General features: G+C 38.8%; 1 protein-coding gene across 2 annotated transcripts in view; it reads right to left on the reverse strand.

Moving 5' to 3' along the window:
- Window positions 1-11630: 11630 nt before the first annotated feature.
- Usp45 (ubiquitin specific peptidase 45) overlaps window positions 11631-15229 on the reverse strand; it is a 63768-nt gene continuing 60169 nt past the window's right edge. For both annotated transcript variants that reach the window (XM_041667522.1, XM_041667523.1), the window contains one exon: window positions 11631-13814. In XM_041667522.1, coding sequence (XP_041523456.1) covers window positions 13684-13814 — 131 coding nt within the window. In that variant the 3' untranslated portion in view covers window positions 11631-13683. The remainder of the gene's footprint in view (window positions 13815-15229) is intronic.

Raw genomic sequence — 15229 nt, forward strand, 5'->3', positions numbered from 1 at the left:
GAGATGTATTTGTTTTGCTTTTTTTGCATCCACAAAATACACTAAAAATCTAAGTCTTTGAGTTGGGAATTGTGCACAAGAAACATGAAATTACTGTAGAAAGAAGACTGTAGTTGGCTGGGTAAAGAAAATATAGGTAGATGTGAGACTAGAGATGGCCTTTGCAAGAAACTCTGTCATTCTTAAGCTTTTGAAACCCAAGAGTAGCCTGTATTATTAGAATAAAGTCCTCCTAGATAAACACTTTCTGCCCTCAAATTTAGTCTTCAATATATAATTGAAGTGGGGAGTTCTATGACGAAAACTACCAAAAACTACCAATCACCTTACAATATTATGATGTGAGTTCATGAGGTTAGTACTAGATTAAAAAAAAAAAAAAGCCATAGTTGACTCTTTGTTTCCACTTAGCATAACTAATATTCCTCAGCAGAGGTTGGCCTCGAACTCAGGGAACCATCTGCTTCTGCCTCCCAAGTGTTGGAATTAAAAGCATTCACCACCACCACCACACAGCTAATTCAATGTAATGTTTAAAAACTCACTTTATGGAACAAAAGTAAAACATATATACAACATCAAAGTTACCTCTGTGATAATCTGTATTTTGCAAGTTTATTTACCAAGAAGCATTCTATTTATTCATTTATTTGTTTATTATTTATTTACTTTGTTTTTTGGAAACAGGGTCTCTGTACGTGACCCTGGCTGTCCTGGAACTCACTATGCATAGACCAGCCTCAAAAGCCACAAAGATCCACTTGTTCCCAGCCCCATTGCTGGAACTAAAATCATGTATCAACATCATCCCTGAGAAACATTCTGACCAGAGAAGTAGATTTTCTCAATGAAATCTGATTAGATTAGCAAGGCTATCATAAATTCCTGCTCCCTATAATCACCTTGTAATCATTTGCTATTTCCCTAATAAAACTGAAACCAATGTTTGGGTGAGAACTTTTGCCCTCCAAGGGCCTACCTAGCATATAACTTAGCACATAGAAAAACTTACATTGTCAAGTGATAGAATATTTTGACTAATGACACTAGTCTAGTATCAGCTAATCATTTTGGATAGCCAAAGAGATTATTAAATGCCTCCTCATTTTGCTCCTTTTCAGTCTAATACTCTGAGCCATCGCTGTATCAAAATTGAAACTGAGTTTCACAGTTCCTTTCCTTTTCCTAAGTACTCTTGTCTAGGATTTCCATATAATAATACAACCTGATGGAGAAAACAGACACGTTCCTGTGTGTGTGTGTGTTTTGATTTTGATTTGATTTAATATGAATACTTTTAAGACTGGGTCTCACTATATAGCCCCAGCTGCGCTGAAATTCATAATCCTCTTGTCTCGCCAAGAGTGCTGGGATGACAGGCACACCTTGCCAGACATTTCTCTTGTGTGTGATTTCAAACACTATTTTATTAGAGTATGTGCTGTTGTATTAAAGGTCTAAACAGCTGTCACATACAAGATCTGTAATCTGGTGATTGTGTACTGTAATTATCAAGTACCAGCATCTTGTCGGTATTACCTGACAATCTGCTGTTAATGATTGACAGGGAACTGTAAGATTAAATTGCTAATGGTCAGTGGTGGCGCACGCCTTTAATCCTAGCACTTGAGTGGCAGAGGCAGGTGGATCTCAGTGAGTTTGAGGACAGCCAGCTCTACAAAGTGAATTCTAGGACAGCCAGAGCTGTTACGCAGAGAAACCCTGTCTTGGGAAAAAGAAACAAAACAAAATAAATAAAAATAAGATTAAGTTATTTTTGTTTTTTTATGCCTCTATGAAGATAACATCATTCATTGGTAAAGTGAGATAATTAACTTGAGTTTGATCCCTAGAATCAATGCTTTAAAAAAAAAAAGTAAGTATGTGTATGAATTTGTAATCCCAGCACTAGGAGCGATGGGCAGATCCCACTGAGTTCTACACCAGTAAGAGACTCTGTCTCAAACACAAAGGTAGAGGGGTACCTGAAGAATGCTCAAGAATGTTTTTTCCCTTCACATGTGCACAGATGCATAAACAACCACATATAACCACACACATACACAAAAAATAAGAGGGGCCAGAGAGATGGCTCAATAGTTAAGAGCATTTGTTTCTCTAGCAGAGGACAGGGAATCAGTTCTCAGTACCCCTCATGACTGCTCACAACCATCTATAACTCCAGATCTAGCTCTGACATTTTCTTCCATGTTCCATGGGCACCAGGCACACACAAGATCCACATGCATACATGGTGTGAAGTCCCCTCTGTGTGTTGCTTGTATTGGTAAATAAATTAAAAAAAAAAAAGCTGCCTTGGCCTGATAGGGCAGAACATAGGTAGGTAGAGAAGACAGAACTAAATTCTGGGAGGAAGAAAGCAGTTATTATGCTATATTGTTTAAAGAGATTAACAAAGGCACAATTTTATACCCTTAGGAATTTTTTTCTACTCTAAAAAATAAATTAAGTTTCTAACATTTTTAATCATTGAAAATATTTCCAAAGTATTTGTGAAGTCCACACTATTATGATCTTTGTTACAGGATGACTTCTAATGACCATTTATATTTAAAATGTTCAAATTAGAGCTGGAGAGATGACTCAGCAGTTAAGAGCACTGGCTGATCTTCCAGAGGACTTAGGTTTAATTCCCAGCACCCACATAACACCTCTCTAACTCCAGGTCCAGGGGAGCTGATGTCCTCTTCTGGCTTCCCTAGGTATTAGGCATGCAAGTACATAGATGCACTTATAGGCAACACACCCATACACATAAAAAAAAATAGAAGAAACGAGAAAGCATGTCTCAAAGAATGTGCCATTATTGTATTAGTCAGGGTTCTCTAGAGAATTAGAACTTATAAAATGGATATATATAATATATAATATATATATATATATATATATATATATTACTTCACACACACTATATATAAATATATTAGAATGACTTAGGGACCGTAATCCAGTCAGTCCAACAATGACTGGCTATGAATGGAAAGTTCAAGAATCCAGAAGTTTCGGGGCTGGAGAGATGGCTCAGTGCTTAAGAGCATTGCCTGCTCTTCCAAAGGTCCTGAGTTCAATTCCCAGCAACCACATGGTGGCTCACACCACATCTTTAATGTGGTCTGGTGCCCTCTTCTGGCCTGCAAGCATACACACAGACAGAACATTGTATACATAATAAATAAATATTTAAAAAAAGAAAAAAAGAAAAGAATCCAGAAGTTTCTCAGTCCGTGGATGTCTCAGCTGGTCTGCTGTAGATGCTGTGATCTTGAAGAAGTAGGCTCTAATGCCAGTGAAGGAATGAACTTGCTAGCAAGGTGAGAGCAAGCAGGCAGAGATCAAAAGCTTTTTCCTTCCAAGTCTTTATAGGCTTTCAGCAGAAGGTGTGGCCCAGATTAAAGGTGTGTCATCACACCTCAAGATGCATATCAAAGGTGTGTGTCTTCCTGCCTCAGAAGTCTGGACTAGAACTGGATTCACCCACTTAAAACCAAGCCAAAAAAAAATCTCATAGGCATGCCCTCCATTTCTGGATTATAGTTCATTTTAGATGTAGTCAAGTTGACAACCAAGAATAGACATCACAATTGTATACCAAAAAGAGAAAACATCTTCTGATCAACAAAGAAATAATCTTTTCAAAAATCTGTTCAACTTGTAAGTCATATTTTGCAAAAGCACTCAGATGTGGCCAAAGATGTTAACTGCAAGCAATCTTTCCTTGGAATTTATAGTCAGAAAAGTCAATGAATTTATTCCACGCCCATAGTAAATGACACTGCACTATCCAACCCCCTTCTTCCTAAGTGAGAATGCTTACTGGTTCCCGTTCCAACACTGTTCCTGAAGTTGTGGGGATTATAACATTTTGGCTCCTGGGTCTTCAGAGCACCAGAGACAACACCTAAACCTAATCAAACACACTTTCAGAAAACTGGTTTTAGGGGATTAAAACCGCCTAGATTATGACTTTTGGAAAGGGAGTCATTGTGTTGCCAGGTGTGTAAGAAAAGCTGAGAACCTGGTGACCAGAAGTATGTCTTGAGACAGAGACTTCTAGTAATCTTACAAGTCCCATTCTCCCCCTTAAAGTCTACAGGGTCACATGACTACTAGCTAGTGAGCTGAATGGCACACTTCAGGTAAAGATCTTCTCTTCCCTTCAGGGTGATAGTTTCCTCTGTGGATTGTGGGAATGCAGTGGGTTCTGAATAACAAACAGCTTTGGTTGGTGTTTTGGGAGGGGAGGGGTGAGGATGTGGGGAGTGGTTTTGAGACCTGGTTTCTCTGTAATAGCCCTGGCTGTACTGGAATTTGATTTGTAGACCAGGCTGGCCTTAAACTCACAGAGATCCGCCAGCCTGTGCCTTCCGAGTGCTGGGATTAAAGATGCGCACCACTACACAGGTGCAACTTTGGTTGTTTTAGGCAACTGGATTTGGTAATATTAATGCAGTTTAAATCGTCTGTCCTAACAAATACAGGATTAAGTCAGGTGTCCTGGTTTACAGAGCTAGTCCCAGGACAGACAGGGCTACATGAAAAAAAAAAAAAAAAAACCCTGTCACAAAAAAAATCAAAAAGTTAAAAAAAAAAAGAAAAAGAAAGAAAAAAGAAAGACAGGATTACAGGATCATTGGGGCTGGAGGAATGATTCTTCTATTGTTTGGTATTTACCAGACATGGGCTTAAACCGATAGAAAGTCTTTATTAGCTGGCTGATGACTAAATTGGATATTCAGGATCCCAGAGTAGCCTGGAGCCTTTCTCAGGGTGAGTTTTGGTTGTTTGGATTTTCGAGACAGGGTTTTTCCGTAGCTTTTTGGTTCCTGTCCTGGAACTAGCTCTTGTAGACCAGGCTGGCCTCGAACTCACAGAGATCTGCCTGCCTCTGCCTCCCGAGTGCTGGGATTAAAGGCATGTACCACCACCTCCCGGCTCAGGGTAAGTTTTGAAGCATAAATATTATGACCTGATTTTTTTTACATACTTTTTTTTGCCAGTTTAAATATTTTATTAGACATTCCATTTTTCCACTTGTTTTATTAGACATTGAATTTTCCACTTTGGATACAGTGCTTATAAAGTACAATGTTTTATCTATTTCCACTCCCTGTGCACATGTTCTATGTTCATATTGAGGATGCCCATTCAGAAGCAGAACTACAGAAGCCAAAAAGCAAGGTTAGTACATTTAGAGACTTTCCCAGAACTACAGCCTTCAATGAATTAGGACTTTGTTTTTGTTTTGGCAGGTGGTTATTCACACAACCCTATGGTGTTTCAAGGTCCCTGCCACCACCAAAAAGCATATAGTCAGGTTTTCATCAACACCATTTAAGTGTTTCATGGCAGGACCTCTTAAAAGAGCTGCAAGGTTTTGCAGCTAAAGCTGAGTCAGGAAGCCTCTCTCTCTCTCTCTCTCTCTCTCTCTCTCTCTCTCTCTCTCTTTTTTTTTTTTTTTTTTTTTTTTTGGTTTTTCAAGACAGGGTTTCTCTGTAGCTTTGGTGCCTGTCCCGGAACTACCTCTTGTAGACCAGGCTGGCCTCGAACTCTCAGAGATCCGCCTGCCTCTGCCTCCCCAGTGCTGGGATTAAAGGCGTGCACCACCACCACCCGGCTCCAGGAAGCCTCTCTTAAATGAGACGCATTTGCCTCTAGCAAACAGAGCCCACCTGAGAAAATGCTGCTATCAATAAGCTGTACTTAAGTCTATTCTTTTCTGTCTATAATTACTTCCCAAGCTCTGTCAGGCTTTATGTGGATACAGTCGTCCCCACGTTGGGCACCATTTGTTGTCTGGGTTTCTGTCCTGCCTGGTTCCTGCAGTCGTTAGGTCCCAAAGAAATCAGAGATCTACATTAGTTATAAACTGATTGGCATGGCAACAGCCAGTACCTCTGCCATGAGGCTGGAGCCTCAGGAAGCTAAGGATGGGCTGGATCCAGCCATCAAAGCCACTGCTTTAATCCTACCCATATTGCTTAGCAAATTATAGACTCATGTGGTCAGAAAAAGAGAGAGAGAGACAGTAAAGAGAGATTCAAAGATGAAGAAAACCTCTAAATGTTTTACAGTGTGTTAAAAACATATGCAGGCTTGGGAGAGAAAATAAAAAGGTTAAAGTCCTTAAAATAAAAAAGGAAGAGAATAGATGCTGCCTGAGATGATCAAGCCTCACAGGATACTCCAGTCAGGACTTGATCATAATTCTAAATTTTCTTTAGGTCCCCATAAGATTATCAGTGCCCCCAACCAGCAGGAAGTAGCCTGGAAAACTACTATGGATATTTTTCTTTGTTTAGAATGTTGGTTACAAGTTATTATGGATAATGGTCAGGAGAAAAGCTAAACAAAGTATATTAGATTCAGAGTTCTTTTTATTAAAAAAAAAGAGGGGGAAGTGGTGTGGGACAATTGTCTGTATTCTGTCAATTATATTTTAAATAAACACTGATTGATCAGTAGCTAGGCAGGAAGTATAGGCGGGACAAGCAGACAGGAAGTAGTGACGGGTCAATGAGAACAGGAAAATTCTGGGAAAAAGGAAGCCCATTCTTTGGCAGTCCTTGCCCAGCCACAGAAGAAGCAAGATATGACTGCCTCACCAAAAAAAGGTACTGAGCCATGTGTCTAACACATAAGAATAAAGGGCTAGCCAGGCGGTGGTGGCGCACGCCTTTTATCCTAGCACTCGGGAGGCAGAGGCAGGCGGATCTCTGTGAGTTCGAGGCCAGCCTGATCTACAAGAGCTAGTTCCAGGACAGGAACCAAAAGGTACGGAGAAACCCTGTCTCGAAAAAAATCCAAAAAAAAAAAAAAGAATAATGGGCTAATATAAGTTATAAGAATTAATAAGAAGCCTGAGCTAATGTGCCAGTTTATAACTAATGTAGACCTCTGTGTGATTTCTTTGGGACTTAACAACTGCGGGAAACAGGCAGGACAGAAAACTCAGTCAACGGGTGGTGCTGTCTATGTGCTGAATTTTACAGCCTGAATGGCACTTCCATCATGGACTCAGCTATGCTAAGGTCTCAGGGTCTGAGTTTTGGGACCCTGTTACAGCTTAGCAGTTAAGAGCACTTACTGGCTGCTTTTGGAGAGGACCCTGATTTAATTCCCAGCTGCCACATGGTGGCTCAGAACTACCTGTAACTGTTCCAGGGGATCCCTCCCACAGACACACACACAAGCAAAACATCAATGCACATAAAATTAAAAATTTTTAAAAATTTTAAATTTAAAAAAATAATACAGGATTATTTGTAGCACGATTAATAAAAAAACAGAGATAGAAATTGGAGGTCAACCTGAAGGCTCTTATCTCTACCTCAGTCAAAATGGCAATCCTACCTTCAGAAACCTCAGAATGAGACTGTGTGAGAGAGCTGTCTCCTCTCGTCTTATACTCCTCTCTAGTGCTGGGATTAAAGGTGTGTCACCACTGCCTGGTTTATAAGGCTGATCAATGTGGCTGTTTTACTTTGAACTTCAAATTCAAATATTTCAAAATACAAATGAAATATCACAATTATTTGCAAACGTTTTAGGTATTTCTACTTGGGAGTAATCCTTGAAATGTACGAAAATGCTTTTAGGAAACCCACAAACTTCTAAAACTACAAATATTCAGCAAATGTTTGATACAAATATCAAGATTTCTTTTCTCACTTTCTGTTACAAGAGGGGACCCTAAAATTAAGACTAACTCTTCTCTCTTTGACTTTCTCTTTGGTTATTCCCTACAGCTTGTAAGCAATATTGTTTGAGATTTTTTTCTTTATGTGATGGCTGGTTTTATGTCAACTCAACACATGCTAGAGTCAGGGGAGAGGAATAAGCCTCAAGTGGAAAATGCCTCTCTAATATAGGACTGTAGGCAAGCCTAGTGGGCATGTTCAAATTAGTGACTGATGTGGGAGGGCCCAGCCCATTGTGAGTAGTGCCACCCCTGGGCTGGTCTTAGGTGCTTTAAGAAAGCCAATTTAGCAAGCCATGGAGAGCAAGCTAGTGAGCAGCACTCCTCCATGGTCTCTGCATCAGCTCCTGCTTCCAAGTTACCATCCTATTCCTCTGTGATATGGAAGTGCTAACTAAATAAACCCTTTCTTCCCCAAGTAGCTTTTGGCCATGACCTTTCTTTACAGCAACAGAAACTGTAACTAAGACATTGCAACATTACATATTTTCTCATTACTCCTCACTTCTTGAGAGATTTCTTGCATTAACTGATATATCCCTAATGCCAGAGAGCAGGAATCAACAAACTTTTGTTAAGCGATTGAATAAAATGAAAGTATATAACTTTCATCATAACCTCAGAAAGTTCCATGACTGGGGCTGGAGAGATGGCTCAGTGGTTAAGAGCTTTGTCTCTGTGAGTTCAAGGCCAGCCTGGTCTACAGGGTGAATTCCAGGACGGGCTCCAAAGCTCACAGAGAAACCCCATCTCAACAAACAAAAATAAACAAACAAAAAATGTACTGAGGACCTTCGTAAGAGAAGTTATAAAGCTCCTTTCTCCTTTTGATCAAGTAAACAAACACTTGAGGTGGCATTATCAGAAAATTTGAAGTGGACGACGTCATTTGGACAGTGACTCTGTGTCCTGACCTCTAAAAGTGTAGGAAATAAATTTTTGTTGTTCACCAATTCCTCAAATTATATTTTGTTATAGCAAGCCAAGGAGACTAAATTATAAACACAATGTTTATATAACACTCAATAACATATAATGCAAAACCTCCAAGACCAAATTATTAACATAAGAATTTAATATTTATTATGATGTTTATACATACAGTAATGCCAAAATGATGCTAAGTAAGTTATGTAGATTTTTTTGAATACTGTAAAAATACATGAGAGTAGGAATGATACCATGAGTTTATTATTGATACTTGAAAATAATCATCTATCTTTTGAACACATTTGAATTGATGATTTCTACATGAACAAAAACGTTTTAATACAGAAACCACTTTTCCAATAATGCAATAAATGCTATCTAATAGCTTGATTTTATTGCACCTATTGGGTTTAGGTTTATTTGATCAGATGTCATGCAGAAAAATAAGCTGAGTATAACTTCATGAACGTAGGCAGGGTGTTATTTTGTGCTACAAAAATTCAATGTGTGGTGACATTTCACATCTAAATCATCAGGAAATTTTATTCAACTATTACATAAAATCACTAATTAGTCAGACATGCAAGCTAAATGTTTTTAAATACAGTAATTTAGCTGTTGATATATTACTCTGAGCTGATAATAACAATCACTTCCTTGACCACTTAAATAGGTGATCATCATATAATTTTTTGAAACATTAAACAACATATCTTAAATATAGATGTATATTTATTTATGTTACATTCACATAATTGGCACATCATCAAAATTTTACCATTTTAAGTATGGAAAAAAAGAGGGGAGAATTGGGGCTAAGGTACCCTGTAAACCAGTTTTTATATTAAAAACATCTTTCCTTTATTTCTCAAATTCACTGTGCCAAAACACTAAGTAGCTGAGTTGCCCTGTAAACATTCCTGTTTATTTGCTCTGTTTCCTGAGGTAATCTGGAAACTGTTGGTATTACAGTAGCCTCACAATTTAAAATTCCTACAAATGTGCTATGGAAGCATCAAAATAAAAACACAAATTCAAGTGACCTTGAGTAACCTTTCTCTATTACAAAAGCTTGATAAGAAATTTCTAGGTATCAAAATCAAACCACTCACTTCCATTTTTAGATGGCAAGAAAAACAATCTAATTTAGATCTTAAAAAAAATACACTTTAGCATCTCCTCAATTAGCACTGGGTTAACAATAAAACTATTTTATTTGCCTGTCACTGCTAGAATAATGTATAAAACATTACAGATTTAGGTTCTCCCATTTTAAAGGGTGATAAAATACTGTTATATGCTAGGTATGAGTATCTGTCTAGATCTCTCCCTCCCTCCCTCTCTCCCCCCCTTCTCTTCAAGACAAGGTTTCTCTTATCCTGAAACTCACTCTGTAGACCATGTTGACCTTGAACTCAGAGACTGACCTGTCTCTGCCTCCCATTAAAGGCCAGAATTAAAGGCGCTTCACCACTGCTATTTTTTAAAATTTTTCTCTCATCTATTATATCGCCACCACAGTATATCTCTCCCCTCCCTGCAGTATATTTCTTAGTAGGGTTTTTTCTAGGGAAAAAAAAAGTAACTATTTACATGGGATCGGGGAAAACAGTTGCTATGACCAAGATGCCAACTTGAACAAATAAAATGTTTTTCTAACTCCTTGTTCTGGTGTCGGTCTACTCCATGTCAATGGATTTTTAATGAAACAAAAAATACTGAAAAGGCCTCTTAAGAGGACACAACTGACCCTGGGACCCTGGGACCCCTGGGACCCTGGGACCCCTGGGACCCTGGGACCCAGGTCCAGCAATGCTCTTAACCACTGAGCTATCTCTCCTGCCTTTCCCTTCTGTTGTCAGTAGAGGGCACCAGACCTCACTGCAGATGGTTGTGAGCAGATGTGGTTGTCAGGAATCGAACTTCTGACCTTTGGAAGGGCAGCCAATGCTCTTAACCACTTAGCTATCTCTCCAGCTCTTCTTTCTGTAGCCAAAAGAGGTTGCCTTGGCCTTGAGGATCAGAGGATAAGGTTTTCACCTGTTGGCCCACTTGACTGTTGGGTGCTAAGCCTCCAGGGTGCTATTGTATAAAGGGCTTCTTACCAGTGAGTAGAGGTGCATATCTCTGTCTCTCTGTCTGTGTGTTTGTGTATTTTAACCTCTAGCCCCTTGCTCCTAGCTCACAAACTGTATGGTAGCACATAGAGTGCAGACAGGCATTATGTGCTGCTCACCTGGTCTTGATTTAATTTGGGTATTTGGATTTTATCTAAAAACAAGTCCATCTCTTTTACATTTTCCAACTTTGTCACATATAGGCTTTTTAACAAGACCCAATGATTCTCTGAATTTCCTCAGTGTCTGTTGTTATGGCTCCGTTTTCATTTCTGATCTCATTATTTTGTATGTTCTCTCTCTTCCTTTTAACTAGTTTGGATAGGGGTTTGTCAATTTTGTTGATTTTACTCAAAGAACTAGCACTGTTTCCTTCATTGACTCTTTGGATTGTTTTCCATGTTTCTATTTTGTTGACTTCAACCCTCAATTTGATTTTTCCAGTCTTCTTCTCCTCCTTGGTGAGTCAGCTTCTTCTTCTTCTTCTTCTTCTTCTTCTTCTTCTTCTTCTTCTTCTTCTTCTTCTTTTTTAGAGCTTTTACCTGTGCTGTTAAGTCTCTAATGTGAGTTTTCTCCATCTTTTTTTAATTTGTGAATTTAGCGCTATGAACTTTTTTCTTAGCACTGCTTTCATAGTGTCCTATAGGATTGGGTATTTTGTATCTTTATTTTCATTGAATTTAAGGAAGACTTTAATTTCTTTCTTTATTTCTTCCCTGACCCAGGGGTGGTTCAGTAGTTGACTGTTCAGTTTCCATGAGTTTGTAGGTTTTCTGGGGGTTGAATTGTTGTTATATTCTAACTTTATTCCATGGTGATTCGATAAGACACAGGTGGTTACTACACTTTTTTTTATATCTGTGGAAGTTTGCTTTGTTACCAAGTATGTGATCAATTTTCGAGAAGGTTACGTGAGATACCGAGGAGGTATATTCTTTTCTATTTGGGTGAAATTTTCTATAGATGCCTGCTAAGTCCATTTGATTCATTACCTATGTTAGTGGGGCAATCAGGCAGGAAATAGGAGTAGGGCAACAGGAACATGAGAATTGTGGGAAGAGGAAAAACGGTCTGCACTGTCACAGAGGAAATCAGACATAGAGGAAGCAAAACGAGAATGCCTCACTAATAACAGTACCAAGCCACATGGCTAACATAGACCCTGGGACCCTGGGACCCATCTCTAATATGAAAAGTCAATAGAATCACCATTAGAATTTCCTCCACAACTTAAAAATAGAATTTATTTATATATTTTTAAAATTTCTGCATTAGACAAATCAGTTCCACCCACCCACACATCAAGACTGGGGACTATATAATGCTGCACCCGTCAGAAAGGCTCGATCCTGGTGAAAGGTCTCTCCTGACATTTGTCCATGGCATTACCCACTGGCACCGATGCTTAGGATATTGAACCGTTCCCTTACACTTTGGTTCAATACCATGTGTCAGTAAACCCCTCAGTGATTATTAAATTTTGGGTAGTAATATTTCTCATGCTAAGTTTTCACAGTTTAATCATTTGAGTTCTAGAAGGGGAACTAACCTGTGTTATTCCTTAATCATTTAAAGAAAACAGAAGTAGCAACTCTGTGCCCCATTAAAGTAAAAGCCAAGCCCACCTGAATCTTTGTGTTCCCAGGGATTGAACCAGCGTCTTGCACAGGCCAGGTGAGTGCTCAGTCACAGAACTACATCCCAACTATCCACCTGCACTTTAAATGATGCTGATGAAGACAACACCCTGTTTAATATTTACTGAAGTATAGAAGTAGAAAATGTATTATTTTCCCTTGCTAATGATAAGAATATGATTTTCTACCATTTATAAATAGAATTTGTTGATTTATAATCAAAGATAATTCCTTAAAGTATCCTATGTCCTACATGGATTATCAATTTCTATTTACCAGTTCTATGTGCTACAGTTACCTATAATTTCATTTTGGCCTTAGCCAGTCACTTATAAATTATCTTTAACAGACCACACATGATTATGAAATGCTTTAATATTTTCAAATTTTCTAAGCAATAAGCTAATCGATACATTACTTGTAAACTCACACTACCAAAATTCCAGTGGCTCCTTTTTATATGAGCGAATCTGATGAACTATGAAAAAGTGATCATGTTGCATTAGGCACTAATTCCGACTGTTATAGTATAACTGTATAGTATTCCTGTACAGTAACACACAGACACCGCTGCAAAGCCCTGAGATGATTCCAGTGGAGTGGGTACAAGGATGAACAGTTTTCCTGTCAGAGTTATAGACTGACTTCAATATTTTACTAGAAAACAACAAGCACATAAAAATGTGAAGTGTGATTCAAAATGGGCAAGATTTTAAAAGGCTAAAACAGAAAGCGAACTGTAACACCAGATGCAGTACATGCACGCAGGAAGGCTGTGTTACATTTAGGAAACAGCACATCAAAGGATGAGTCCGTTTACCACCCTCTCTGAATGTCTAATGGCGAGTCACAGCATAAAGGGGACCTTTCTACTACTATCAAAAAAAGATTTGTTTTTTGAGAAAGGGATCTCCAAGGACATGAAAATTAACATGAAATATATTTTAACATTTAAGAATATAGATTTGAAAGCATTAACTTATTTCTTTTGTCTAATTTTTTGAGACAGGGTTTCTCTGTGTGGTACTGCCTATTCTGAACGTCACTCTGTAGACCAGGCTGGCCTCATACTCACGGAGATCAGCCTGCCTCTGCTGGGATCAAAGGCGTGTGCCACCACCGCCTGTGACATTAATTTGTTTTCAAAGGATTCATCATGTGATAGAAAAGTTCAATAACACTGGAAGGATGCACTATTCCTAAGACCACAAAGGCACATTACATATATGGTTACCATTGCAGCACTAAAATAAAAATGAGATAAATAACAGTTGACAGATGATTATAATATTCTTTCATAAAAAAGAAGATAAGCTTGTGCACTGAGTGCTCTTGACTCTGGAACCACCTGCACATAAGTGTCGCTGACATGGACCCAATGGCCTCCCAATTCACTATCAGGTTCTTTCAAACCTAGCAGAACAAAAAGAACAGTTTTACAGTTAGTGTGTTTACATCCTCTAAATTGTAAGCAGCAACACATACATCATAAAATATATTTATTTCTAACATCTTGTTTTAAGAGTTTTTTTCTTAGATTAAGTATTACCCAAAATGAACTAATGGTTCCAAGGCACCAATGTGTCTAATAAATTATACTAATAATTACTTCCAGTTAACAAAATTTTAATTTAAATATTTAGTAAAATACTTCTAATACTTAATTTCCCAGAGAAAAGATTCACTTTCACCAACAAGGAAGAAGGAGGAGCTTGAGAGATGACATAGTAAGGAAAGGTGCTTGCTGTACCACCCTGGCCACCAGTTTGATCCCTGGAACCCACACAAAGGTGGAAGGAAAAACTGAGCTATACAAAACTATTCTTTGGCCTCCAAACATATGCACATGTACATATAGTAAACACACAGACACATAAATAATAAATACATTTAAAAAACTAATAAAGGGTGTGGTGTGCATGCCTTTAATCCCAGCATGAGGGAGACAGAAGGAGGTGGATCTCTGTGAGGTCAGCCTGACCTATTACAGTGAGTTCCAGGTCAGACTGTGTGGTGAGACCCTATGTCAAAACAAAAACAACAACCAACTGACCAACAGCAAAAACTAATAACGGGGAAGTGAGAGAGATGGCTCAGCATGCACTGGTCATGTACTGCTCTTGCAGGGGATCGGAGTTTGGTTCTCAGCACCCATGCTAGGCAAATCACAACCACCTCTATAACTCTTCCCCAGGGCATACCTCTTCTGAACTGCATAAGCAACTGCATTCACAGTTGCACATGCACACACCTGCATACTCACACACAAATACCCATAAAAACACACCTTAAAAATACAGGGAATGGGGAAGCAAATCTAATGGCCTTTGAGCACAGCTAGCAAATTTCCACACCCCTCTCTTTTGAGGACCTCGTACAGCTTCAGAAGACTGGGTAGTGCTGCTGATGGAGTGGCCCAGTGGTCAGAAGCACCATCCACACAAGCTGCTGATCTGAATTTGATCCCAAAGCCAGAACAAAAAAAGCCAGAGAACAGTGTTGTATATGAGTCATCCCAACAGCCCTATGGGGAGATGGGAGGCAGAAATGAAGGTCACCCAGAAGTCCCCAGGCCTGACACACACACACACACACACTGTTTAAAAACAAACAAACCATAAAACTACGATCTCTCTGAACTACTTTATTTCCTTATTTATTTATCCATTTATTTATTTATTATGTATACAGTATACAATATTCTGTCTGTGTGTATGTCTGCAGACCAGAAGAGGGCAGCAGACCTCATTACAGATGGTTGTGAGCCACCATGTGGTTGCCGGGAATTGAACTCATGACCTTTGGAAGAGCAGGCAATGCTCTTAACC

Source organism: Microtus oregoni, unplaced genomic scaffold (assembly GCF_018167655.1).
Source record: "Microtus oregoni isolate MIOR12 unplaced genomic scaffold, Mior012 000017F_ref0000208, whole genome shotgun sequence".
Classification (NCBI taxonomy): domain Eukaryota; kingdom Metazoa; phylum Chordata; class Mammalia; order Rodentia; family Cricetidae; genus Microtus; species Microtus oregoni.